At 47.1% G+C, this 27,362-nt stretch overlaps 2 protein-coding genes across 4 annotated transcripts in view; both read left to right on the top strand.

Annotated features, from left to right (window-relative positions):
* Positions 1-1,132: 1,132 nt before the first annotated feature.
* Positions 1,133-6,468, top strand: ERAL1 (Era like 12S mitochondrial rRNA chaperone 1). Its single transcript, XM_032130225.1, has 11 exons — positions 1,133-1,239; positions 1,440-1,613; positions 1,708-1,835; positions 1,921-1,998; positions 2,133-2,179; positions 2,544-2,605; positions 2,993-3,105; positions 3,547-3,927; positions 4,356-4,505; positions 4,766-4,846; positions 5,112-6,468. The coding sequence occupies exons 1-11, from the start codon at positions 1,152-1,154 to the stop codon at positions 5,232-5,234; spliced, it is 1,425 nt and encodes a 474-aa protein (XP_031986116.1). The 5' UTR covers positions 1,133-1,151; the 3' UTR covers positions 5,235-6,468.
* A 985-nt stretch (positions 6,469-7,453) lies between these two features.
* Positions 7,454-27,362, top strand: part of FAM222B (family with sequence similarity 222 member B) — a 36,411-nt gene continuing 16,502 nt past the window's right edge. Inside the window, exon 1 of one of the 3 annotated variants that reach the window (XM_032129935.1) lies at positions 7,454-7,523. The gene's annotated coding sequence lies outside the window, so the exon portion shown is untranslated. Of the gene's footprint in view, positions 7,524-18,675; positions 18,693-27,362 lie in introns of those variants that run through there. The other 2 variants (XM_032129933.1, XM_032129934.1) reach the window with 2 other exon arrangements.

The following is a 27,362-nucleotide window of genomic DNA, read 5'->3' on the forward strand; positions in this document are numbered from 1 at the left end:
ACCAGCGCGGGACCACGGCCTGGAGCACCGGGCATGTGGGACACGGGCTGGGGGGGGTGTGTGGGATGGGGCATCCCGGGGTGTGGGAAGATCTGGACACAGCCAGGGACCCACCACGGCCGGCGGGGAAACCGTTACCATTACTGAGTTTAGTAATGGTAACGGTTCTGCCGACGGCTGGGCATGCGGCACGGAATGGCACGGAATGGCACGGAATGGCACGGCACAGACACGGTGATGGGGCCCTGGGGACGGGCACAGGACAATAAAGAACGTTACAGAACCGTGGCTCCATCTCTGCTTCCTCCCCACGTCCCCTGGGGGTTCCGGGCCTGGTGGAAATGAGCAGCTGGGGTGGACTGGGGTGGAGCTCGGGGCTCAAGGGTGCGCTGGGGTGCAGGGTGGGATGGGGAATTTTGGGTGCATTTGGGCATCGAGGGGCACTGGGGTACCTTGGGGCAGGGCTTTGTGGTGCAGGGGACACGCGAGTGCACTGTGGGGTGTTGCAGGGAGCACTGGGGAGAACTGGGAGGCACTGGGGTGTGTTGGGAAGGCTGGAAGACTTGAGGAGCACTGGGATGTAGTGTAGGGGGAGCACTGAGATGCACAGGGTTGGATAGAACAGGGGAACTGGGAGCACTGGGTCCCGCTGGGGAGTACAGGGGAGCAGTCAGATGCATGGGATGTGTTGTGAGGGGCACTGGGGTGCACTGGGATGGACTGGAGAGGGTTGTAGGGAGCACTGGGACAAACTGGGCTGTGCGTTGTAGAGGGCACTGGTGACACCGGGAGCCCTGGGGGGGCACTGGGGGAGCACTGGGGAGCACTGGGGGAGCACTGGTGACACCGGGAGCACTGGGGGGGCACTGGGGAGCACTGGGGTCGGCACTGGGGGGGCACTGGGGAGCACTGGGGCGGCACTGGGGGGGCACTGGTGACACCGGGAGCACCGGGGACCGCGCGGCGGCGCCGGCAGGGGGCGCTCCCGCCTCCCCGCCGTGCTCCGCCGGCCCCTCGTCCGTCTCCATCCCACAATCCCCCGCGGCACAGCGGCGCTCTGGCCCCGCCCTCCCGCGTTCTCTGTCCCCGCGCCGCGCGGCAATGGGGGCGGGCACTGTTCGCCTTCCCGGCGTGCCCCGCGGCGGGCCAACATGGCGGCTCCCATGGCCACGGCCGCCGCTCGCGCCGCGTTCTGGGCCGCCGGTGCCGCTGCGGTGGGGCCGCTCCGGCTGGGAGCAGGTGCGGTGGGGCCGCGGGCGTGCTTTGGGGCGGCTGCGTGGGGGAGGTGGCGAGCGGGAGGCCGGGGCGGAGCGGGGCCGGCGCAGAGGCCTTGTGGCAGCGGGTTGAGCGCTGCGTGGGGACGAAAGCATCAACGCGATTTTGGGGTGTTTTCGGTACGTTCTTGGTATATTCGCTGTTTGCCGGTGGTGTCCTTCCAGCTCGCCTCCCGGGGAGCCGCTGGGGCGGGCGCAGCTCGGCGCTGGGCAGGATCCTGGGCGTTCCTGGCCGCTGGGGCGGGAGCAGCTCGGCGCTGGGCAGCCTCCTGGGCATCCCCACCGAGGCACCGCCCGCCGCTCTGGGCCAGCACCCGCCGCCCGTGGCTACCGACAAAGGTGAGTGGTGCCGGCTACCGCCCCGCCCCGCCCCAGGACGATCCTGACCCGCAGAGGGGTTTGGCAGCATCCAAGCCCCTCCTTTATCTGGCAGAGGAGCAGAGGCGCCTCTTGGAGAATCGGCCCGACCAGCCCCAGAACCCCAAGGTGCTGAGAATTGCCATCATTGGCGCTCCCAACGCTGGGAAATCCACGCTCTCCAACCGGCTCCTGGGCAGGAAGGTGAAGCTGGGGTGGAGTTCAGGCTGTTACCTTGGTTTTTTTGGCATGTCCTGGCTGTGTAATGTGTTTAATTAATTTCCTGCAGGTTTTCCCAGTCTCCAAGAAGGTCCACACCACCCGGTGCAAGGCCTGGGGTGTCATCACACACGAGAACACACAGCTGGTGAGTCCCAGAGCCAAAGGGCAGGGTTTGCTCATCTGTATCCTGTTGGATCACTTCTCATTACACAAAGATAGGATTTTACCCTGACCTGTGACTGCTGGCAAACTTGAAACATTGCTTTTTCCTTTTCCTAGATCATTCTGGACACACCAGGCCTCACTAATCCCTTAAAAGCCAAAAGGTATCACCACTGGTGTGGGGAGGGGGGTGTGTGCTGCCTATCAAGGGTTGATAAGACAGGAATGTGATTTTCACTGTGCAAAGGTTGTAAAATAGGAGTGAAAGAATGTGTATTTTTAGCCTTATTTTGGTCTCCAAGTGTTTTTTTTTATTGCAATTTCAGTAGCACACAGAGCCTGTGACATCCCTTGAGCCCTTTTGTGTTTGGTTCTGTGTATCTGCACATGATAAGGGATGTCACAGCCCCTAAATCAGCTTTGTGGCAGCTGGAATGAGGGAAAACACTGGTTTTCCTCTACTTTGAGAGGGAGGAATACAGTTATAATAAAGTGTGTCTGCTTTACTCATTTGTATGTGTCTTTCAGGCATAATTTAGATGAAGCCATGCTGACAGACCCATGGGACAGCATGAAACATGCAGATTTAGGTGGGTTTTCAACTCCTTTTGGGTCAAACCAAATCCTTTTCTGCCACAGTTCCCAGCTGTGGTATCTGGGTGTTTGCTGGCAGCCCTGGGAGCGTGAACAAGGAAGGAAGGGCAGAGAAAAGATTTGGAATATTGACCTGAGAAGGGGATAAGAACTGCCTGGTGCCAAGGGGAGGCACTTGGGGTTAATGACTGGGTTTGGATGTTGAGGTTTAGCATGTGTGATGTCATTAGGGTGACAGGGTAAGCTGCATTCTAGTGTTTTGTCAATTAAAACTCTTCTTTTTGTCCCCTCCTGATGGGGGGAGTAACCATAGACCCTAAAGCTGCAAGTGAACATTCTGGAAAATGTGGATTCATCCTGTTTCCCCCCCTCTTTCCTGGCAGTCCTGGTTTTGGTGGATGTGTCAGATCACTGGACACGGAACTCTCTGAGCAAGGAGGTGCTGAAGTGCCTGTCTCAGTTCCCCCACACCCCCAGTGTCCTGGTCCTGAACAAGGTAAATCCTGTTTGTTCTTCCTGCTTTCTTCAGGCACCAGCTGGCATCAGCAGTGATGGGGTTTGGGGTCTCTGGTGTGTTAAAGGACATAGGTTTCTCCCTCTGCTCCAGAATATTGAGGGGGGTGTGGGTACCTGTTGCATGCACAAGCACCCCTGAAGTTGTACTGCTGTCTGGGGTTTAAATCCACCTGGGAAGAGGAGCCAGGTTGGCCAGGGAGAATCTCAGCAGAGCTGGCAGGTTCTCAGTGTTTGGGCAAACTGTGCTGGCACTGCTGCCACACTCTGGTTTGGCCTCTGGTCACAAAACTGTCCTATCCTGCAGCAGCTGCTTCCCTGGGTGGTTTCCTCTGGCTTCTTCAGATCCAGGGCCCAGCTGCCCACCTCATTTAGGACAAATCCAGACACCTCTCTCTCTCTTTTTCTCTCTCTCTGAGTTCAGGTGGATATACTAAAGAAGAAGTTTCTCCTGCTGGAAATAGTAGCTGACCTGACAGAGGGAGTTGTAAATGGAAAGAAACTGGAAGTGAAATCTGCATTTAAACAGGATTCCAGTTCTTCAGCAAAGTCTCCTCTTCAAATCACTCAGCCTTCTCCACCTCAAGGCAAGGTCCCACGATCTCCCTGTGGGCAGGAAAAGAATCAGGCCCAGGAAGGCTCTGCTTTGGACAGGAGCAGTGTTGTTGGGGGTGCTGGCACAGGGGAAGCCCAAGGGCCAAAGTACTATGGACCCGAGGATCTAAAAGACATGAAAGGCTGGCCACACTTCCAGGAGATCTTCATGCTGGCAGCTCTCCATGGGGAGGAGGTGGATACACTCAAGGTAACTCCAGTCTGAACTTGTGTCACACCTGGAGACTGGTGTGGGACCCCAGCACTTGACACAGAGCCTCAGCTCCTGTTCCTGGCCTGGGATGGGGGGAAAGTGTCAGGTGTCAACATGGGGTGTGTCCTTACTGCATCTCCAGGACTTTCTGTACAAAACTCTTGCCTGGGGGTCTCCAAGCAGCAGCTTGTTCACCACAATGAATCCACCCACTGCTCTCTTCTCAGCTCCAGGGGTTCTGTGGGCTTTTGTAACTGATACACACGGCCCTAGGGAGGGGTTCAGAGCTTCCCTTTCTCTTTCCCCTGCCCAAAATACCAAACTGCTGCCCTGATGCCAGGCCAGCAGCAGTGCCCTCTCTGCACAGGGATGTTGGCACTGTGTGGGCGACACGTGGCAGCTGATGGGGGGTGTTGTGCCCACAGAGGTACCTCCTGATGCAAGCCAAGCCAGGCCCTTGGGAATTCCACAGCGATGTCCTGACCAACCAGTCACCTCAAGAGATCTGTGATAATATCATCAGGGAGAAGGTCCTGGAGTACCTGCCCCTGGAAGTGCCTTATGGAGTGACTCAGGTGGGAAGTGTGCCCAGGCAGATTTGGCCACGAGCTGTTTTATTGGGAATTTTGAGCTGTGCGATGAGAATCCCTTTGTTTGGATCTGTGGGATCTGCCAGGCCCTGTGGAGTGACTCAGTACTTGCACCCCAGGTGTGCTCTAAGACCCTTTCTGTGTGCGTGAGGGGGCCACCCTCATGTGCTGGTGTCTCCAGGGGAGTGGTGTTTGGGGGTCCTGAGGATTTTCCAGGATTGCTGAGTGCTCGCTTGCTGTCGCAGGTGACGGACATCTGGGAGGAAGGAGAATGTGGGGAGCTCCTCATCGTGCAGAGCCTCCTGGTCCCAAGGGAGTCTCATAAGGTGAGTGAGGGAAGACATGGAATGCTGGGGAGGGTGAAGGGAGGTTCCCCAAGTCCTACACATGTACATCCTTGCTGTGATCCCTTCTCCCTCTCTTTTGGGAAAAGCCGTGTACCCAATACAGGCTGTCAGTAGCAACTCACACCTTCCTGAAGTTGCCTCATGGTTTGATGTTGGAATTTTCCTCATTGCTTCTGTGGCTGCACTGTTCTCCTGGGCAGTGGAAGGGTGAGTTTGATGATGTTCTCTCTGGGTTTTGACACAGAGGATGTTGATTGGAAGAGGAGGAAAGGTCATCAGCAGGATTGCTCAGGAGGCTGGCCAGGACCTGATGAACGCTTTCCTGTGTGACGTCCGCCTGAAGCTCAAGGTGGAGGTGAAGGGTTGAGCCCTTTGTGTGTTTTAACAGCTCTTGAGCTCTGATTGTGTGGAGAAACCAGTCCTGGGGCTATCTTGGCACCTTTGTTCAATCCAGACACAGAGGACGATGGAATCACTACAGTGGGCTGAAGTGGAATATGTTATCTTTGGGGGAACAGCCCAAACTGAAATAAAATCTCCAGACTTCTATGGCATCTGAATGGGGGACAGACACTGGAGAATCAGCTGCACCCATGATTCTGGTACTGCATTTCCAGAGCTGCCACCCACTTCTTTTGGGCTGTGTCTCACATCCTTGCTCCCGGGTGTCTGTACATGGAAGCTCAGGAGCATCTCCTGCCTTGTAGCAAACGAAGGGTTGCAGTGGAGGATTATCAGCACGTTTGTAATCTCTTCTGAAGGCTGAATCATGGTCACATAGGGGGACGAGGCCACCCCAGCCCACCTGATGGTCTCATAGGGGCTTTTCTCCCTGCCCTGTTGAAGTTGGTGGGTGTAGGGAGTTGGTTTTAGGGGTTTCCTGGCAGCTGGAACATCTGTAATGCCTGACTGGCTTGTCTGTCATGCAAAACCAGTGTGGACCCACTTTTTAGGAATTGGAATAGTTTATTGCATCGGAGTTGCTTCCAAGTCCTCACTCTTTGCACCAGGTTCACAGGTACAAACACAGAAGCTGTTGCAGCTAAAGAAAACCCTGAAGTGGGAAGAGCAGCAGGTTCTGTATAGCTCAGGTGTAACAGATGGTTGGGGATGGAGAGCACCTGGCACAGGTGAGGCTGGAGGAGCAGGGCTGGCTCTGCAGAGCCCTTGGCATGGTGGAGCCTGGCACCACATACGTGCACCTGGATCTGGTGTTTGGGGCTTGTTTTGTCTCTTCACATGGCTGTGCTCAGGTGTTTGAGGCACTGGGTGCCTTCCTGCCAGAAACCCAGGTAAAGCTCTGTGTGCTGTTATAAATTAACATCCCTGAGGGAAGAAAACCCCAGTAGTGAAGAGATTGGGAAGGGTCTGGGACCCAAACCTGCTGAGCCCCTTGTCCCTCTCTGGTGCAGTGTGAAAGAGATGTTTTACCCTTCTGCTGGAGGATTCTATCTGGAATGTGAGATCGACTGAAAACTGGGTTGGGAAACCTCCACGGACTGTCCTTCCATGCTTCCCAGGAGCAGGGGGTGCTGTGGTCCCTTGAATGCTGCTGTCCAACTTTTGTATTTCTCTTGCAATAAAATGAGGTCCCAGCACAAGTGATTGTTCTCTCCTTTCTTCCTCCCTGGCAGCCTGACTTCACGGCCACTGCCTTCCTTCTGTTTTATTCCAGCTCAAACCAGGGCACTTTCATGTTATTCCTCCTCTCAGCTGAGCTTAGATCCCATTTCCTGAGCTGTGGCTTCTGAAGGTTGCACCTTGTGGGGGGAAAAGCTGGGTAAGCAGGGTTAGAGGGGTCTCGTGGGTACGAAGGGAGGCTGTCCCCTTTGTGTGGCCATGTCATGGGAGGGGTCAGGGTCACCCTGTGCTGGCCCCGAGCTTCATCCCAGGCTGCTTCCAGGGATGGAGCCGAGTGCCCCGGGCAACAGCCACTCCTGGGGGCAGCGGGAATGCTCCTGGCATGGGAAGAGGTGAAGTCTCTCACCTTCCTGACCTGCAGCTCCTTAACGAGCTTTGAGAATTAGGTTAATTATTCCCACTGCAAGCCCACCGCAGGGGTGCAAATTGTCACTTCCCTGTGGAAAAACACCCAGGACTGACCCCAGGTGGGCAGGGGATGTCTGTTGGGACCTCGGTGTGGGCAGCACCGGAGCTGTGGTAGAGCCCCCTCTGTGTCCCCTTCATGTTCCCCCTGTGCCCTCTTCCTGGCCCACCTACGTCTCCTTCTCAACCCCTATGTTCCTTTCATGTCCTCCTTGTACCCTGCCATGACCCCAGGTCCTCCCTGCGTGTCCCTCCTTGTTCCCATGTCCCCTTCACGTCCTCCCTGTGTCCCTCCCTTCATGTCCCCCGTGTCCCTCAGTGCGTACCCCCCGTGTCCCCCCATCCCCGCTGTTCTCTGCACTACCCCCCGTTACCGGCAGGGGGCGGCGCGGCGCTGCCCCCCCCCCCCCCGCCCCCTCCCCTCCCTCTCGCCCTCTCGCCCTCTCTGGCGGGGCCGCGCGTGCGCGGGGCGGGGCGGGCGGCGCGCGGGCCGCGCGTGCGCGGGGGCGGCTGCGCAGCCAGCACGGCCGGGGCGGGCGGCGGCGGCGGCGGCGGGGCCGGGCGGGCACAGCGGCGGCGGCGCCATGAGGCCCGGGCAGGGGCACCGAGAGTAAGTGCGGCACGCGGCGGGAGCGGCGGCGCGGCCCCGCCGCCACCTCCTCCTCCTCTTCATCATCATCCTCCTCCTGCTCCCCCTCGCAGCGCGGCGGGACCGCCGCGGTTCATACCCCCCCCCCCCCCCCCCCCCCACCATTGTCCTTCCCGGGTGTCCCCTCCCCCCGCCCGCTGAGGCATCACCGGTGTGGCGACCACCCTCCTGTCGCGACACCCGGCGCCTGTCGCGACACTCGCTCGCAGCCCGCCTCCCCCGGGGTCTCCCGCGCTCATCACGGAGCTCCCAGGCCCCCCGGTAGCCCCGGCGCCCTCATTACCTGTCCCTGGGTACCGCGCACACGGCCCGGGATCGCGATAGTGCGTCAGCCCTCGCGACAGAAGTGCCGTCAGGGGGAAGGGGGGATTGCGGTCGCAGTGCGAGCACATCCTTTGTGTGATTCTTTCCCAAGAAAAGTGTCTTTTTGCAAGAGAATCGCAGGCTGCTTTGGGCTGGAAGGGACCTTAGAGCCCATCTCGTCCCAGCCCCCTGCCGTGGGCAGGAAGCACAGGTATCGTCAATAAATCATCCGTCGTTTTTATTCCCTACCAACCAATTTTCAAGAGTCTCAAGAAGAAGAAGAAGAAAACTATAGAGCTGGACTCCGGTTCTCAGTCCACTCGTACAGCAAAGTGGTTTTGGTTCTGCAGCGTGTGAACCTCCCCGAGCAACACCTGCGAGGGCTCACAGACGTCTCTCACCCTCCCTTGGTATCACTAGGTACAAGTTTAGGATAAATCACAGATGCAGGTTGGTTAGTTCAAACCAGAATTTGTTGTGCTCACTTCTTACTACAGTCCTCAATTCTTCTGTAGTCACATTCTCAAGAAAATATAAGTTTATCTGGAAAACTTTTTGCAGCAATACTTTTTTCCTCGTTATTGCACAAACCCGGTTCTTTGTTGCTCCGGTTGCTGCGAGAGAGGAGGGAGCTGGGAGCTCTCAGGAGATGAGGTTGGGTTCCTAAGTGATGTCATTTGTGCTGGAGCAACGGTGGTGACTTTGTGATGGAATAAATCCTCCTGGACGTGTCGGGGCTTTGTGATTGTGTGTGTGTGCACTGTGGAAACTTCGTCTGATTCAGCAGTCAGCTGAGAAAATTCCGTGCTTGGTGCTCCATAGGCAGTGAGGGAATAGAGTGATGAGAGTTGCATTTTCCTTTCAGCCTGTTTATTCTGATCAGGGCTTTTTTCAGCTTAAGAATTTGAACTTGTTGGAGTCTGGTAGTTTAAGTGGGTGCATAAAGCAGTGGGGAAAGATGATGTTCAAGGGTCTTTGGTATTAGAGGTGGAGAGAGCAGAGTTTTGCAGCCAGCAGCAGAGTGAAGGATTCGGGGAGAGCATTCAGGTGGGTCTGAGGTCCTGTGAAGGCAGTCCAGAGGGTCTGGAAACTTGGAGGGGAAAAGCAGTGATAACAGAAAGCAAACTTAAAAGCAAATGCACACAGTATTAATTTTCAGCAGTGGAAGATTTGGATCAAAAGCGAGTAAGAGTCAGAGGGTAAGGTTTGCAATTAACACAGAATCTAAGCTTTCATGGAGAAATGCTTCCATAAAATAAAGGCTATTTATTTTCCAAATGATATTTACACTGGGTAGAATTTCTGAGGTGAAGAAATGAAAATTGCCCCTTGTCTGGGGGAGCACAGGTCGAGCAGGAGCTGGAAGAGGAGTTGATGAATTGGCTGTAATTCACAGGCATCGCTTCAAATATTTTCAATATTTCTCAACTATTTTAAGAAGCTGTATTGAATTCCAGCCCAACCAGCCTGATAGTCTGGAGAGAGGAAGGATGCGTATTGCTGGAGCAAGAATTAAGCAAAAATAGATAAATCTGACATAATGGATGACAAGAGAAAGCTGATTGCTGAAAGATGCTGGCATGCTCTGTTTTTGCATGCTTGGCATATATTCTGTTGTGTTACATGGCTTTTGAAGTGTAAAAAAAAGAAAGAAATCTCATTTTGTGCTGAGATAAAAGAAAAGGCAGGTGCTTAAATTCTGTTAAGGATCAGCTTTGATACTGACATGAAGGAGTGACCTCGCTTGCATTTACCCCCCTGTCATTTTGTGAACTTCTCAATTGAATAAATAATTCACTTAGCACCAAATAAATGCCATTTAATAAGATGGTATTTTTGATCCCCCTTTCACTTCACGTTGCAGTTTCACACTTTTTCAGCTTGAGCACAGCCTGGGGTGCTATTTCTGTTAATAACATTAAAAATATGTTGGAGAATGTCCACATCGTATTGTTTTTTTCTCCAAATGTGAAATTAAGGAACCGTTGTGTTCTCTGCAGCTTGGATATTTGCCTTCATTTAAGCCTTATTTGTATTTGTTTCAAGTTGTCCTCTGATAGATAAGCTTTTATATCTATGTTTGCTTCTGGGAACTGTTACCAGATCAAGAGGAGAAGTAAGGATTTTTGTCAAGGACTGAAGTATCTCTATTTCCCAGAAGCTCAGACAATGTGCAGGAGCCTCGGCTTGTGTCCTCTGCTGTACTTGCTGAAATGCCTGGATGTGGGATAGAAACTTCTATCAGTGTTTCCAGTGCAATATTTTAGTTTTTCACATTGGTTTGTCCATTCATTTTTATTCCTCTTCATTTTTGACCATGACTTGTTACTGGCTGGCATAAGGAGATGGGGAGATGAGGAAGTAGAAGGTGTTGGCCTGGCTGCCCCCACACCAAAAACCTCCATCATCAAAGCATTTTATATCCTGTATATTCCTGGCTCACTCATCTTCAGTGAGCGGAGTCACAGATTTATGAAGTGAGAGATAAAGTAACGTCCATTCTGTATTTCTCTAAAGCTAGGTAAAACTTGCAGGATTCTGGGATGTGTGGAATTGCTAAATACACCACCAAGAACATAGCCACAGCCTGATTTGTTTAACAGATGATCAGCACTTCTAAATAATTGGCTTAAGAACATGTAGTTCACTGAAATGCAACGCCCAGCAGGTGAGTAACAGGTCACTGTTGTGTAGTACACTGTATCCAGGCCCTGCTGACTCTTCAGAGGCTTTTTTTGGGGTAAGATGCCCCTGAGGATGAGTAAAGGTTTCACAATTTTCTGCGTCTGTAATGAGTGTATCACCCCACCCTTTCCAATTTTCAGCACTTGAGACGTTTAAACAATTTTAAACATTCTCAAACTAGGAAATGAAGTGAGTAATTGAATTTTTTATTCCTTGTGTGGTATGCCACATTCCCATTTTCCCATTGTGCTTTTTGACTCGTGTTAAAATCTTCACCACACAGATCTTGGAGCAATTTTTTCTTTTAATTGCAGATTGTTACTTTTGACTGTGAATGCTAAAATGAGTTTGTCACACTATTCATCTTTCTTTGAAAAAAAAAAAAAAGCTTTCCAAATACTGATTGAGGACCAGGGCTCCTGAACAGGCATTCTGCTGGCTGACGCCCAGAAAAGTTGTTCTGAACTTTACCCAAAGATATTTTTCTGAGGGGTTGTATTCTTTCAAAAGCTGATTTTACTGTCCAAGTAGGGCATAGCTTGGCCTACAGCTGGAGCTGACAGAGACCTCTGTGTTCATCTGCTGCTGGTTGCTATATTTTTAGTAATTTGATTTAAATGGACACTTTAAAAACCAGCAGCTGTAGCTCATGGCTGACCCAACTTCACAGATCCTATAGGTCCCTTTTCCTTATTTCAGCACATTCTGTCTGGGTGTCCCTCCATGCCTCCCCACTCATTTAGTATTTGTTCTGTTGTTGCTATAATTATTCTCCCATTGTGTTTAGGAATTATGTTTCGTTTATATATTCCCACTGCTTAACTTGTTTATGCTGTGTGTGAAGATTAGTCCAAGTTTCCAGGGTTTGTGAGGAAAATGGTGATATTTCATTCTTGGAATAATTTCTCAGGAATGTAGTTTGGCTGCAGCATGGATTTGGTAGGGAACAGTGGGGGTCTAGCACTTGGGGATGAAAACTGGGAAAGATTTTTCATGTGAATTCCCAAGTCCCGTGCAGGGATTCTGGAGTGCTTGGAATGCGTGGAGCACTGGCTTGTTGATGTATTTAGAGATAACTGAACTGCTCCAGGCTTTTAAATAGATGCATTGATGGGTGTACTAGAGGGAAATGTGTTAGAAAACAGGTTCTCTGTAGATGCAACATATCTGAGACAAACCTTTAAGTACAGTTCTGCTGAATTAGGTGACAGATCTGTGGGTTCTGTAGGATCTTCGGTGGGCAACGCGTGTGAACGTTTAATTTCTTATGATGTCTGTGGTAAAGGTGATGTAGAAAAGGTGAACCATGAAAGCACAGCTATTTTTAGTATTAAAGAAAAAAAAAAGCCGTCAAAAAATGATCTACTAAGTGATACATTGCTGACGTCTGTAGTGCAGCCAACCCAATTAAGGTGCCATATATTGTTTCCAGCAGGATTCTGATTGTTTCTAATTTGGGAACCACGCGAGAGCAAGTGGAAATAAGTGAAACACCATGCTCTGCTCTTCACAGTGGATCTAGCAGTTGTTCTCCATAATTTCCCTCCTCATACTGGGACAATCTCCCTGGCCTGGCTAAGGTGGGAGCCACACTTGCAAAAAAAAAAAAAAAAACCAAAAAAAGCCTGTGTGTTTTTGTTGGTAAAATCTCACATAAGTCAGTGTTGAGAGCTGTGGATTATTTTCTCATTTCCTGGCCCCAGCATATCCTTTGCTGTATCCTGCTGTCCCTCTCCTTGCCTTCATGTTAAACTTGGACTGTGCATGTTGGAGGATGTGTCTCACAGTCCTGCCCTTTCCTGTCCCTGTTCCTTGCCACTCATTTTGTTTCTCTCTGTAGGCAGTTGAAAACACTTCGAAAAATATTATAGGGTGACTTTCTTGAGCCCATACCACAGATATATGTGTATATATGTATAGATATAGTTTAAATTCTGTTGGAAGGAAATAGCATTGTATGAACCTTTTTCAAAAAATTATGCAGATGCTCCCACTCTCCAAAGTAAACTTCCTCCTCTGCTTATCTTTTTTTAAACCTGGAATGAAAAACGGCATGTCTTCTTAACATCTGGAAAGGGGAGCCCTTCATGCCTACTTTATATTCTTTTATCTAGCATTGTTCTTCGTTCATCCTTCTGTTCTGGCACTGCTTTTCTTAATTTTTTGTCTTCTAAGCTGGAGGAATGTCATGTGCTTTGGCTTTGTTGTGGACAGGGAAAATTAGGGATTTGCTCACCCTCCTCTTCCAGCTCATCAGTGTGTTCTGATTCTGGGTTGGTTTTTATTTTCTTCAGCTACAGCAAAGCCCTCAGCTTTTGCCTCGAATGGGTGGTGTGTTCCTGGAGCTGGTGATTCGTGCATCCCTTGACTTTAAATTGTTCACAGCTCTGCTGAGCATTTGTGAATGAGCGTGGAGGAAAATCAATATGTGAAAAAGCCAGAGTAGGGGAGGGAAAACAGCTCTTCCAGCACCTTTTCCTGGTCACACCATTGCCTGATTTAGTTTTTGTGTCTGTGAACTCTTTAGTGTTTAAATTTAGAAATGGATTGTTTTGGAACAAGTCACTTTTAAGATCGTTTCCAGGAGATTTGTGTGTAATTTAATCCCATTCAGGTTTGCTGCTCTCTGATCTGCTTGTTCTGCAAGACTTCAGGTTCTCTATATCCCTATCCTCTCCCACTATTTTCTACAAATCTGTTGGGGTTTTTTTTTCCAGTCAGAACTGCTGCAGCATTTATGAATCCTTTTATACTTTTTCTATTCCCTGTTTCTATTCATTGACAAGGTGGTGTTTGTTATAATAACCTGGAGGTTTAAAAATTGTAACTTCAGTGTCTCTGAAGGATCTCATTAGTGATTATTATTCAAATATTCTAGAAATTGAATGTGTGTACTTTAAAAATTAGCCTGAATAATACATTCAGTATTTCTGCTGTATATTCTCTTATATTTACTATTAATTTCCAACACTGCTTAGTTTAATATTTTAGGGCGTCTTTATGCTAAGAGCTTACCAATGACTGAAGTTGCTGATGAAGAACCAAAAAAAATTCTTCTTAGAATCTGACAGTCCAACATAACATCTCAACCACTTGAGTTTAAGTTGAGACAGGAAAGAATTAAGATTTTTCCACACTTCCATCTAGTGTGCATGAGGGAAATTGCATCCACTGCTAAAATCCCAGCCATTCTCGTAGCAGTTCCAGTTGGGCAAGGATCATCTCATCCACTGGTCTTTGTTAAGCAGTTACTGCTGATGAACTGACAGGTTTGAGATCCAAGTATTTATGTGGTGGTACCTTTGTGATGTCCATAAAATGGTGACATGTGAAGTTTGAGAAAAATCACCTTTCACCATGTGGTGTTCGTGCTCTCCTTCACTGTGTTCTGCTCTATTTACTTGTCACTCCGTGCTAGGATTTCAGCTGCTTGATTTATGAATTATTGCTATTGAAATAAAATTAAAGTGGCTGTTCAGTTATTTAAGAGCCAATTAAATCTGATTTTATTCTGATGTAACATTTCCAGTGAAAGGGCATAAAACACAGTCTGTGGGGGAAAGTTACATCTAAAAATGGTTAGTGTTTATTTTTTATAATCTGTCCTTTCGACAGCTTGACTTGGCAAATAAAATCCTTTGCAATCTCACAGCACTGACTGCAGATGTTAGAAGCTGCTCTGTATAAGAAAATAAAACAGGTTTGGTGCTTTCAGTGATCCTGTATAAACCTTGAGCTGTGGCTGCTGGTTGGAAAATGTATCCAGCCAGGAGAAAGGAATTGCAGAGCTTTTGGAGAATATAATTTATTTACCAGCCTTTGGTGACTTTGAAAGGTAGAAACAAAGGGTCTTTTGGGATGAACATTTCTCAAATCATGGGCTGTGCTGTCCTGAGGGATCAGTGTTAGAATTAGTTGAGTTTCCAGTATCAGATTGTGCTAATTACTGTGAGGTCCCAGCTCACAGGGGACGCTCAGGACGAGATGCTTTGAGAAGTGCAGCCCAAGAACCTCGTTCATGCACAGACAGAGGTGGGTCATTTGTGTGGTATTGGAGAGCCAAATTCACTCTTAAAAATCTGATGGGGCATGGACACTCCAAAAAACTAAAGTCACCAGAAAATATCCTGCCAAGACTTGTAGTCCTGAACTTAAATAGCAATAACTACAGCAAGTGGAGAATGAGCAGGTACTTTCCATTACGTGTGGCAATTAAAATGTGTCTCTTGATAGTGGTATTTCTTATTAGGGGAAATGGCAGTGCCAATCCCAGTTTTGTTCTGACAATTTCACACCGTACATGATGTCTCCTGTGTGCATGAAGGGTGCTGGCTGAGCCTGTTTTGAGATGAAGAGCCTGGTTTGCCTTATTTTTTTATTAAAAATAAATCATATTGATGCGGATGTAATTTTATTTGTGACTAGACAAGCCTGCACTAGCCAGCTCTCAGGTTTGTGGCGTCTGTCTCCAACAAGATCATAGATACAGAGAAAATGATTTATTTTAGTATCCAGTGCTTAGATAAAACTCTGGTTTTGTGCAGATGGCACTGAAAGGATAACACATAGCTCGGACAAATTTGTATAAAGCACCACATATTTCTACCAGAATCCAAATCTTCAGTATATCAGTAATATTGAGGTTTATATTTTTGTACTAACCTGGGGTTTTTTGGTGTATAGAATTAATTGCTGAGTGTAGAGGTTGGTGGGGATGCTGTACTCTGGTCTGGCTGCTCTGTGCATCTTGGAGGGTCCTTCCAACTGCCCAGCCCGGCACTCTGAAGAGCTGTTGGGAATTGTCTGGTTGATATTGGAGAATATTGACCAATATCTTTGGGGTTTTGGGATGGAAAACATTCAGGAGCATGAGGGTGCTCAGCTTTTTGGAGAGGGTTGGAGATGGCACAGGTGTTTGGGAGGGACCCGCTCCTCCCTCAGAGGCTTTTATAGAACACTTTAGTAGAGCACAATCAAAATCTGGTAGCGGCACTAATTCTAAATAAGTGTTTGCTAAACAACATTAATGGATTTAAAATGTTTTTAGGAATAGTTATTAGTCCTTCAGTCTCGTATGGTGAAGGGAGTTTTGTCTCGATGGGGGGCTGCCATTTTAATGCTTCCTGGCAGGAGGCCTATTTTGATCGTGCAAATTAGGTTGAAAAAAGTAGGCTAAGCCATTAAAAAGTAGGAGAGATCAGGAAATTCTAAATTTTTAAGGTGACTGTTCTTCTAATTATTAACATTTTTGTTATCATCGTTCACGTATGTCACTTCGTTTCCCTTAATTCTCGTGTCCTCATCCCTTAACTCTGACAGCCTCAGTGCTCGTTGTTCTTGCATCCACTACTCCAAATGGAAGCCTTAGTCCATTGGCTATTTTATTCTCAGCAAGGTGCTTGGAAATACTGCCACGTGGTGTGTTTTGCTGTATAATTAGAAATGCAGATACAGGCTGCTTTTCTTGCACCATGGTTAATTTTTTCCTATTCCGTTAACATTAATAGGGACTGAAGGTTAAACTTACGTAAACTCCGGATATTTGCAGGGTTCTTGCTGGCAAGGGAATTAATTCTAGAAAGTGGGAAAGGGGCACATGGGTGAGGATTGGAGGCAGTGTCCAGAGAAGACTGGATCTCAGGTGGGAAGACACCGGGGTTTTCACCAGGATCTCTTCAGGGTTTCATCTTTCCCACCAGTTTCTGGGCAGGACAGCGGAGTGACACAGCACTGATGGAACACAGGGACCCTCTGGGGGTGTGGGGAAGAGCCCCCTGTTCCCCCCATGAGCCACGTGGATCCTGCATCCTGCGGGAATACTGCAACCCATCCCTCACATCCCGCTCCTCCGGGCAATGGGTGCGTTGGCAAAATAACTGCCTTGGTGCCCATAGGCTTGCAGGCTTAAATTTAATCCTGTTAATTTTTAATAGAAATTAATATTAAGCCAGCATACTTTGAACATGGCTTTGCCTGTGCCCAGAAAGACCCTCAGCTTGTGTTTGCTTTGGAGTGTTGGATCCTCCAGGAGCAAGACCCTCCTGGAGCAATATGGGGCTTAGAGCTGAGGGATATTGTCACCTTCAGCAAGTCCAGTAGCAGTGCCCTCTTCCACCTCAGTGATTACAAATGTTGGTTGGATTTCAAATGTCTGTCTCCAGAAGGGGTGCTGAGTGTGCCATGCATGGATAAAGGGAGAGGAACTGGGGATTTCCGGCTAAAAATTCGCAACAAATGTATTTGTGTCAATTATCAGTGCACTGACCCAACCAGAGTCTGATGGAAAATGTTATTAATTTTACAAGGAGTTCAGTAAATACTAATTTATGCAATTTAGGGGTGATGTTGTGCCAAAAACCCCCATATTTTTAATCGCCCTTTTCAGCTTTGCTACAGTTCATATTCTGCAGCCTCCAGAACAGTAAACTCGAAACAGGAAGGTCGACTCTTCGAGCTGATGGTATCTTTGTCCTTAAGAGAGATTCTGGGAAAGTAAGCTGCATTCCTTAGCTCTTGCAACCCTTTTTAATTGTTTTTTCTCACAACCTTAGCCTGATCTTATCACCTAAGTAATTGTTGCATCATATTTGCGTTATTCTCCCTACTGGGAAGTCAGATAATTGCTTTATACCTTCTAATGGAAAGTGTTTGGGAAGCCTGCTACCTCCGGGACATGGATGAGCAGTGCAGCAACTATTGCAACAGTTGCATTTATCCCATTTTTCTGAAGCTGGATGGGAATCCAGCAGGCGAAGGCTTGGATGGCTGGCACCTTCTCTAGAATTGAGTAGCAGCCATAAAGTTACTTGGTGTTTTAAACCCCATCATAAAAGTAAAGCTGCCAGCTCTGCTGTGCCTCGTGTTTGGGTATATCTCATCTGCGGGAATATTCAGCCAGACTTCTCCTTATGAAGTAGTATTGTAGGGTATTAATTATTCATAGTCAGTTTAATTCTTCTTTCTTGCATATTTAATTGTAATAGCATGCTGTATGTCACAGTGATTTCCCAGAAGAACTGTACACCAAAGGCAAACCATTCAGGTATATATTCTTAAATATGTCCATGCTAATCTTTGTTGTTTAATTTTGGAGCAGAATGGGATATTATCAGATGTTTCTTGCAGGGAAACAATTATGCAAAATCATGATTTCCCTTAATCTTTTCAGAAATTTTCGAGCTGAAATAGCTCGTTTGATTTCCACTGATGACGTTTACGTTGTCTTGCTTATTTTATGAGGAAAAAATGCTTAATGGGAGGGAGGACGTGACTTCTGTTTTCTTCTCTGAAGCGGGGGAGCCTTTATCAAAGACTTTGGAAGTGTCAATCGATTCCTTGCAGAAGATGAAGGAAGGGAATGAGATTTTTATTGAGTTTTTTCCAGTGATCAGAATAGCAATGCCAAATGCTTGTGTGATTAAGATTTTTTTAAACATTTTTTTTAAACGACTGGGATGGGCTCTTAGTGCTTGATGTGAGAAAATATTGGAGGCACAGGAACTGCAAATGCATTCACAATTTGATTTGCATTACCCTCCTTCCAGAGCTGTTTCACGCTTGTAAGACACTTGGTGAAGCCGAATCCCTCGTGTTCGGAGAGCGGGATTGTTCTCGGAGATTTACCGTAGGAGTTTAAACTTCTGAAAAATCTGTTTACAATGTGTCTGAACTGGAGGATAGAGGACACAGTAGAGACTGTTATCTGTTTACTGCTCAGATAAGGAGGTGGAATAGATTGCTGGCCTGTTTCTGAACTCTGCTTAATGAATGGTTGCTAGGCAAATTGCATCTCAATCAGCTTAATCCTCAAGATGTCATTTACAGGTCTGCTCTTTGTGAGGGCCAGAACTGTGCGCTTTCAAACTGCACAGGCCAGGAATTGCTAGCAAAGCAGCTTAGAATAGCTTGTTCAAAAATTCAGTGTACATGTGCTGCTGAGCTGCCCAATTTAAAGTGCCTGTTGTCGCAGGGCCGTCACTGCCTGGCCATGCGCGAGATGAGGCGTGCAGTGATAGACAGGAGGCAGCAGCATCCTTAGCACCGTTTCTGGATCAGCACAGCCCACACCACCACGTTTTGGCACTGGATTAATGTGAAAGAAAGCGTTTCTAAATGGGGACCGCACTGCTGACGCGATGAAAGGTATTTCTGCTTTGGCTGAGTTCGCTCAGAGCTGGGTGTGATATTGGGGTGCGTACGTGGGACATGGTTAACAGGTGGAAATGGGCGGTGGTGTCACCTGGTGTGGGACAGGGAGCTGGGGCTGGGCTTGGTGAGAGAGCTGTAGTCAGGAGAGGGCACAGGCTGGTTGTGTGAAAGCTCCATTCTGCCTCTGGAACGTTGGACTTTCTCCCGCGGCATCAGGCGAGAGCCAATTAATCGCATATGCTGGCATGTGGGATGCCCACATACATTAGGCTCATGGTTTAGTCCAAAGGAAAAAGTTTCCTAATATAGTTAAGCTTTAACAGTCTCTTTGTAAAGAAAGATAACAAGATACTTGTTTTTATTGGTTTCCCATGACAGCGATTAATCTTGTTGTGGGCAGAGCGTTGTTCTTTGCATGGCTACACCTTCCTTTCCTTTGAAATACATCCTCTGAGTGCTGTGTGTGTCATGACACCAAGCGCTCTAAAGGCAAACTGGAAAAGGCTGGACTTGTTGAATACAAAAGACATTTTAGAACTGTTCATGATCACTGTGTGCTGATATGAAATGTCCTTCATGTGACACGGTTATTAAAAATCCAGGTGTGAGCGGAGTGAGTGAACTTCGCAGTGCTTGCATAGTTGGGATGTGTGCAGCTTTTGTGTTGTTCAAAAATACTGGTTTTTTAGGAAAAGATGGCATTAAAACATTGAGAGCCTCTCCAAATAAAACATAAATAAAATATTCCACCTCAGTCACAGGCAAAATGACAGTGGTGCTTGCATCTCTATGCCGTGGATGGGAAGAGGGCTGTCGAACAGAAGACTTTGTGATCAGAGAGTGCTTTTCATGCAAATGAAGATTTTATTACATGCTGCTGAATCAGGGGCTTGTGTAGCGAGAACAGCACAGAAGTGATAAGATCACTTTGTCATAGCTTGAAATTTTGCCCAGCGTGTCTTTCAGATTGCTGAAACGGGCAAGAAACACTCTTGTTAAGGGCACAGCAGTAACTGATACAATATTTGGGGGGGCAGGGCTGTTGTTTTGTGGTAGGGTCTGTCTGCAGGGTTCTGCCACATGTCCACAGCCCTGACTGCAAAGCAAGGAGGAACTGAAACCTGTAGGTCACCGTATGTAGCAGCAAAGTCCTAAAAGCTCCTGTTCCTGATGGGATCCCTGTTCTGCTGTTGGTGAATGGGTACAGAATCCCCTCTCTGCTGCAAGCCAGGAGCTGTTGGCATTGATCAGAGCAGAGTTGTCCATCCTTTTGGCTGAGATCACCTGTGTTGCCCACTCCCAGGTCATGCAGGGGCTCTCTCTACATGCCATGGGGCTGTATTTTGCTGCAGAAGGCACCCACCCAGGACTGCCTCTGTTGGGTTTTCATTTTGCAGTTGTTAGCTAATATCATCTTCCCAATGTCCTTTCTTTCGTGGTTAGAACCGGTTTGGTTTAATGAGGGCTGTTGTTGCCAACAGGGGAGTGGATATGTGTGGTGGAACAGGCATCTAAATCTTCCCCTGCAGATGGGGAGCGTTCAGCATCCTGACATGACCTTGGTGAAAGTTCTCTGGTGTGTTACTTTCCCTCTTTATTTATCTCCTTTGCTGTGTAGCAGCTTTGCTTCCAGGGAAGTGTCTGAACTATTGGAAATCTGTCCTCTCTTCTCTTCCACTCTCCAGAGACATTGTCAGCGTAACACCCAAACTACTTAGATTGACGCCTGAATATTCTGCTTTTGCACAATCAGGAGGCATTCAGTGAAAGTAGCAAGAGGAGAAGAAGTTTAAGATTTAGGACTGACATTTTTAGACACTTTTCAATCCATAATTTTGCACTGTCTTGGTGAGGAAGGTCAGAGACTTCCTTCACATGGGATGCCCCTGTGTATATGTGTTGAGCATCTGAGTGTACAGCACAGGGGAAAAAAATTCTTACCAGCCATCAGATTGCAGTGTGGGGCTGTTCACGTTTCAGATTCTTATCTGAAGAATCTGGGAACAAAATCCAACCCTGCGTGTTCCTGGAGAGTTTCAGAGCAGTAGGATGGAACCTTTTGCCTGTTTTTCTCATGCAAATTATGGTAAGGATTATTCAGTGTTTAAAATCTGGTTTATACTGGCTTCTGAATTTCATTTAAAATAAACATCTGGAGAGCTTTTTGATCTCCTGTGCAAAACTGTTGTCTGCCTGCCTCGTTAAAATAACTTCTGCTTAATTTTTAGTGAAAGGCAAAGACCTAGATGGTTTCAGCCCAGAGGCAATCTAAATGGTTCCCCTTCTGCAGCTAGAAATTTCCATGAGCAGGTACTTAAAATCTGTTCTCTTAGGGAATGTGGCAGCAATAGGTATCCGTTTTTTCCATGCTGCAATTTGGGATCTGCAAAGCTGCTACCTGTAGTGCCATTTGTACTTCTGCAGAGTCTCGTTCTCCTGGTGCCAAGCCACATGCTGGAGCAGATGCTTCCTTCAAGAATTTCGGTCTTGTCCCTTTGCAGCTTGCAGTCCAAAGCCCTCCTTGGGAAGATGGCCACGGTGTGCTGCTATCCCACAGTCACAGCACTGGAACAGGGAGTAATCAGTGATTTATTCAAGTAGCTGTTACATTTGGAGTCTGTTTTCTGTGATTTGACAGGAGCTCACTCCTCTGCTCTTCACTGGAGACTGGAAACCTGTGCCCGTGGCGAGGGCTGGGTATGTGCTTCCGGTGGCTTTCTGGCTTTGAAACAGGTTCCTGTTGCTCTTTGCAGAGCCTGAAGCAGTGATCTGTGCAGGCAGTGTCTGCAGAGCTGGAGTGACTTTACCTCTTTGTTTTTTCTCCAAATTCATATCTGTATGGGATCAGCTGGTCCCACATCGTGTGTGAAGTAGTTAAATGCTACCCTGCATCTATAAGATGTGATTTTTTTTTTTCCCTCTTCCTTTCTAGTCTCTTTGATCAAATCAAATAAAAACGCAGCGCTTTCATTTCTAGTTTTATAGTTTCAAAGACAATCTCTTGACGTGCTCGAGCAGTCTGGACCCGAGTCCCTTTTTTCCTTAGTCCAAAGGCTCGCTGTGTCTTGCGCCTTTCTCTGTATCGCAGTTGCAATCTACATTAGCTTTTATCTGCATCAAAAGACAAATGGAAGAGAGCAGGACCCTGCAGGAATGGGAAACAGACTTACATGTGCAATGGAAATATGTAATCCTTACGTTCAGTCTGCCACATGGAGTACAGGCCAGTTTCTATACTGGAAATCTCTAGCCTATACTCTCAGAAATGGGAGTTCAGATTTTAGGCTTTGAAGGTTGGTTAATCCCCTCCAGTGGTTAATACCAACGTAAAATATTCTGTGATGTCAAACTTTTCCTCCTAAATGCTTCTTTTTCCCCTCTTTTTTTTTTCTGCATATGTCAACTATACAAAGCAACGCTCAATTTGAGAAATTAGCATTCAAACACTCTGTAAGCACTTTATTTTTGTCTGCTTTGTGAGCAGCTGAACACATGTCCAGGCTGAAATACTCGGAGCTGCTGCTGCTGCTGCTTCCCGGCGCGCGCGTGCCAGGCATGGGAGAATTTGGAACTTTGTCCCGTGTTCTGAAGAGGCACTCCCGACCCCCCATCCTGCAAAAACACATCTGCACAAATCTCCTGCTCGACTGCATCCCAGGAGGAAAGGATCCCAGTTAAGCCAGCCGGAATCATACCCAGGGAGATGAGCGCTCTGGTCGTTGTCATCCCGATCAAAATCCCAGCTGAGTCTGATGGCATTCGGAATGTTGCCGTGCGCGTTCCTTTCTCAGAGTAGTGGTGCTTAAAGCAAAGTGTGTTACTTCTCTGCATTAAGGAGACAGATTCAGCTGTTCAAAGCAAGTTGATAAATTGCTTTTCATTAAGTATCTGAGCGCCAAGGGGTTCGGTGTGTGTTCCAAGGAAAAAATACATTAATTACGGCTTCTGGAGAGCATTTATCAATCACGTAGTTATAAACACTACTAATGCAGTTAATTGAAGGTAGAAGAATTTACCTTTTTGAATTTGTTGACTGTAGCAATTCCGTGGCTGGAAAGACAAATTGGAAATTAAAACCAGGGGATACTTTTAGTGGAAGCTGCACAGTGGAGGGTCAGGGCTGTTGGAGATGGGTTACCAGGAGCTCGTGCAGGCAGCTTTGTGCTCTGTCTGCTGTTGAGGTACAGGCTGCAGCAACAGTGTTTGTTCTCTTCTCCCACACAGCCACGTTGAGTTTGCCAAGCAAAGGGATCTCGCTGCCTGTGGTACAGTTTCAGCTCCCTCTGGGTCCTGCCCGTACGATTTATTTATTGCTCTCTGTGTGTTGGGGTTTTTTTTAAAAGAAAAAGGCAAGTGCAGAGGAGGAAAGATGCACAAAAGCAAACAAAAACATCCTGCTCACCTGTAGTCAGTAAAACTTTCTGTGAAAAAAGAAATCTTTCATGAATATATAAACTTTGGGTAAAGGTGGTGTGTTGGCAGCTGCTGAAGGAGTCAGGTGAGATCGTGCTGAAATGTTTCATTATATCTTCGGACAAAAACTTCTGGTGCTTGTGGTGTGCAGAGGCTTTGAAGGCACCTTGCACACTTGTGTTGCTTTCCCTGTGGCTGTTTTGAACTGCCAGCTGTGCAAGTGGCTGTTTTTCATGCTTCTCAGGAAAGCACTGAGAATAGCAGACTTTTTACAGTAGCTCACAACTAATGTATTTCTTGTCCTTTCTTCTATTGAGTTGTTACGAGGTGGCTTTTGAGTTTCCTGGGAGATTGATAAGGACATTAGGTCTGTGTCAGGACAGTCCCAGCAGGACACCAGCACCTCATTGTGAAGGTTGACAGGAAAACACCATCCCAAGTGTCTGGTCCAGCTCTTTGGTATTCACCTGATGGCTTCTATTTTCTGCTGGTGAGTGTTTTGTACGTGTGTTGCAGCTTCTGTTTGAGGTTCTTAAAATGCTTTTCATCTTTGCAGCTGGCTGCATGGTATCTCCAGCTACAGGAGGAGGTCTTATCTTGCCCTTACAAATGATAAAATGTGTATCCAAGAGCTGATGTGGTCATGGTCCAGCAGGAAGCTCTGTTGCTATGCACAATCAGACAGAGATCTCCAGTTTTGGATCTTAAAAATGTATTTTTCACTGCTGGCTTTGTAAATGGGCTGTTAAAATTTCACCACATGTGGGACCATAATTCAGTGTCCAGAGAGATAAATACTAAACCAAACTGTCAATGTGATTGTACAGGTCAAAAGGGTTCACGTGCATGATCAATGCAAACCAAAATCCATCCTCCCTGTGAGTCTGTGTTCACACCTGGTCCAAAAGTGAGTCACTTCCTACTTTTATTCCTTTATATACAAGTTAGATTTTTGTTTTGTATGAAGTATAATGCATTCTGCCTCATCTTATTTGCAAATATTTCTCATTTTCAAGTGAATCTATTTTTAAAACAGGACTCAAAACATATTTTTCAATAGCTAACAAATGTCTGCTCTGTTGTTTGTCTGTTGAATAGAGGTAAAATTTGTTCAAAGTTAGCTCTGAATTTTTTTTTTTTTTTAATAATCAGCTTGTAATAAACGGGGGAAGATAGCTGCTTTCCTACCCAGGAACTGTCATAATCCGTAACTTCTAACGATATTTTAGAAGGGAAAACTGTCTTCCTTCTGTCATGTGCAGCCACAAGGATTTCTGTAAGTCATGATTAAGACTTTAATTCAGGGCTTTTACAGAGTAAGTGTGGAGGAGATAATGGTGATCTTTGTGAAGCAGCCACAGGAGAGGGAACTCGTTCATGTTTCCTTTCCCCTTTGCCTAGGCAGCTGTTTGCTGTACCTAAGAAAAACTTCCTTTTCAGATCTGGGAAAGCAAGAAAGCTGAGAGGGGGGAATTCTGCCCACGAGTGGCATGAGGAAGCTCACAATTCTTGCATGTCCTGTGTGGTAAAGTAAAGCCCAGAATTACGACCTCGTGCTTCTCCCACACATGGAACACATAGGAAAGCTGCACATAACCCTGTTCCTGCTGAGGATGTTGAGGTTATAACTGCAGGCTGTCCCCTATGGGAAAGGGGTCAGTGTGTATTTTGGTTTCTTATCACTTGAAGGCAGAAGGAAGTTGCATAAAGGATGGAGAATGTCTGTTGGTGGGAATGCATGGTACATCCACTGGGGTATGTGTGAGCAGCATCCTGTAGTTTGGTAGAGGCTGGGCTGTTCTGGGTTTCCTTTGGATGGAAGTCATCTCAACTAACCGTAATTTTCCCTCATGTTCACATGAGAACAGGCACACTCGTGTCTGTAAGTCTTGTTCCATATTTTAGAGCTGCTGTGATGTTAAGAGATGCTGCTGCTCGAGCATCTAGGAAGAAGTTGGGTTTAGTTTGCCCCGAGGATAATGGGTGCTTTGGAGGAAGGAATGTTTGTTTGTGCCTGACAGTATCTTGTTGAGGAAAATGGGATCTTTTGTGAATGTTACAGTGGTGGGTAGGGAGTCTTATTTTGCATTTTGAAAATAAAAATGTAAGCCTGTTATCCTGGGCAGGTTATTTTATGACAGTGCTGTGTTTACCTGGCCTGTGCCCTTAGCTGCTGTGGTTCAACTGCAGCATCGTTTGCTCTCTCCTCAAATATCCATGGAGCCATATGCACCCTGGAACACAGCTAAGATACATGCCAGGCTGTGTCTTCATCCCTGTTTCCCACCAGTACAGCATGAAAAATTTGAAGTTAGAAGTTACCATATAAAAGGAGAGAGAAAATTAATTAAAAGTCAGAGTGCTTTAGTGTAGGGAAAATAGAGAGGAGGCAGATACAAAGTTATTCAAATTGCTTTTGACTTCAGGCAGGTCGATTTTCCTATTTCTTGCATATGTTCCCATGGTAAAAGTAGTATCTCATCTGTCTCACAACTGACCACTAGTATTTGTGTTTCAAGCACAGCCAGAAATCCTCCTTTGAAGCTTTGGCCAGGCCCTACAATCGTCCTGACTTGTCTTTTCTACATCTTTCCTTCACCTTAGGAGTGGCCTGCAACATCTGGCAAGACCTACTTTACGCCTGTGTTGTCTGTCAGCTCCTGCCACGTTGCAGAATACAGAGTTAAATCTAAAAATACTCTTAAAAAGAGGTGAGGGCTTTGAGCAAAGTAAAGTAAGCCACTGATTTGGGTCATGAAAGGGAATTGATGTCACTGGTTCTTCGTTGCAGCTTTCTTGAGCTAAGAAGTTCTGTTCTGAGCTGTGAAGATGCAGAGGAGCAGGGGTGAGCAAGTGGTGCTCAGGACAGGGAAAGGGGATCTGTGTCCATTTGTCCCCAGGAGACTGCCCAGACCATGACCTTGTAAGCTGGATGTGAGAAGTCAAGGTGGTGTTAAATGCTCTGCAGTTTCATTTGTCTTCACAGTCTTCAGTGGTAGAAAACTGTCACCCACTGCTGTCCTTTAAACAAAGTGACCGTGGCATCAGGTGATTAAATGCTTCATCCAAAATTATGTCAGGAACCTGTGGTGAGCCAGATACTTCCCTCCATCTCTCCTGTCATAGACTAGTCCATCATCAGGAGACCACTGTTCTAACATAAATATGGTCGAAAAACCCAAAGCCGACTGTAGAAGGAGTCGTGTGCAATTTTTGCCTGTGTCAGAGTGGTTATGTGGCTTCAGTAATGTTTGTTAAGTGCTTTGATATGCTTTGGTGAAGTACAGAGTGTTAATAATTAAAATTGTTAAGAAGTTCTGAAGTAGCATGGGGTTTGACGACCGCTTTCTGGTCTGTTAGTTAACAAAAATGCAAAATATAAATGGACGAATCAGCAGGAATTGAGTTGAACGCTCCCTTCCCCCAGCCACCTGCATGGGCTGAGCACAGAAAGCAGCTAATTGTCTGCTCTGCTGCAGAGATGAAAGAAGCTGGTCCTGCAACAGGAAAGGCTATTGAACTGCATGAAGGTGGTAAATTATCAGCAGTGAAAACCTTTTGAGTCGGTATCTTTACGTGCTCAAAAAGTACATTATTTGTACTGGTATTGACAGCGTTCGGGGGCTGATAAAACCGGCGTCTGGTGACGTGAATCTTACGGTTCAGTGCCTGTAATTAAGAGGTCAATAAAGCTGAAACTTGTTTTTTGAAACTCTGCGCCATGGCCCTGTTTGGGTGTAGTTGAAGGGTGTGTTTGGTGAGGACGGGCCCTCATAATGGCTTTATCTTGGCCCAGCTAACGAGCTGTTTGCAGAACTGCTCTGATTTCCAGTGGGCAGACTGTAAAGCAGCCTCGTGTTTGTCCATTTTCCTGCTAGCAGTTCCATTTGCAGAGTGCAGGCAGGAGCAGGCTTCTTGCCAGCAACAGCTTCATTCAGATTAGGGCTTTAGTTCAATTATGTCCAATTAACTTTTATTGCAGATAGCAGTGATAATTACTTGCAAGTCAATTTTTTGGCTGTGGTTATCCCAGGGCTAAAGTCTGAGCTTGATGGATTTTAATAACTGAAGTGACGTATGGCTTTTCCTCTTTTTTCTTCTTCTTCAGGCCTCAATTAGATGAAAGGTCAGAAGCTATGTAAAAATCCATCTTACAATTAAAGCCAACTGTTCTACTCCTCAGCAGATGCGTAGTACTGTGTTTTAAAATAATCTCTTGGGACAGACCTAAAAAAAGGCTTTTTAAACTCT

This window comes from Corvus moneduloides, chromosome 20, assembly GCF_009650955.1.
Source record: "Corvus moneduloides isolate bCorMon1 chromosome 20, bCorMon1.pri, whole genome shotgun sequence".
Taxonomy (NCBI): domain Eukaryota; kingdom Metazoa; phylum Chordata; class Aves; order Passeriformes; family Corvidae; genus Corvus; species Corvus moneduloides.

Bases quoted from the DNA above. Each gene is read 5' to 3' on its own strand.
- ERAL1 (XM_032130225.1), top strand. From the start codon at position 1,152: ATGGCGGCTCCCATGGCCACGGCCGCCGCTCGCGCCGCGTTCTGGGCC. The intron at 2,606-2,992 runs GTGGGTTTTCAA...CTTTCCTGGCAG, and splicing joins CATGAAACATGCAGATTTAG to TCCTGGTTTTGGTGGATGTG. The intron at 4,847-5,111 runs GTGAGTGAGGGA...GTTTTGACACAG, and splicing joins TCCCAAGGGAGTCTCATAAG to AGGATGTTGATTGGAAGAGG.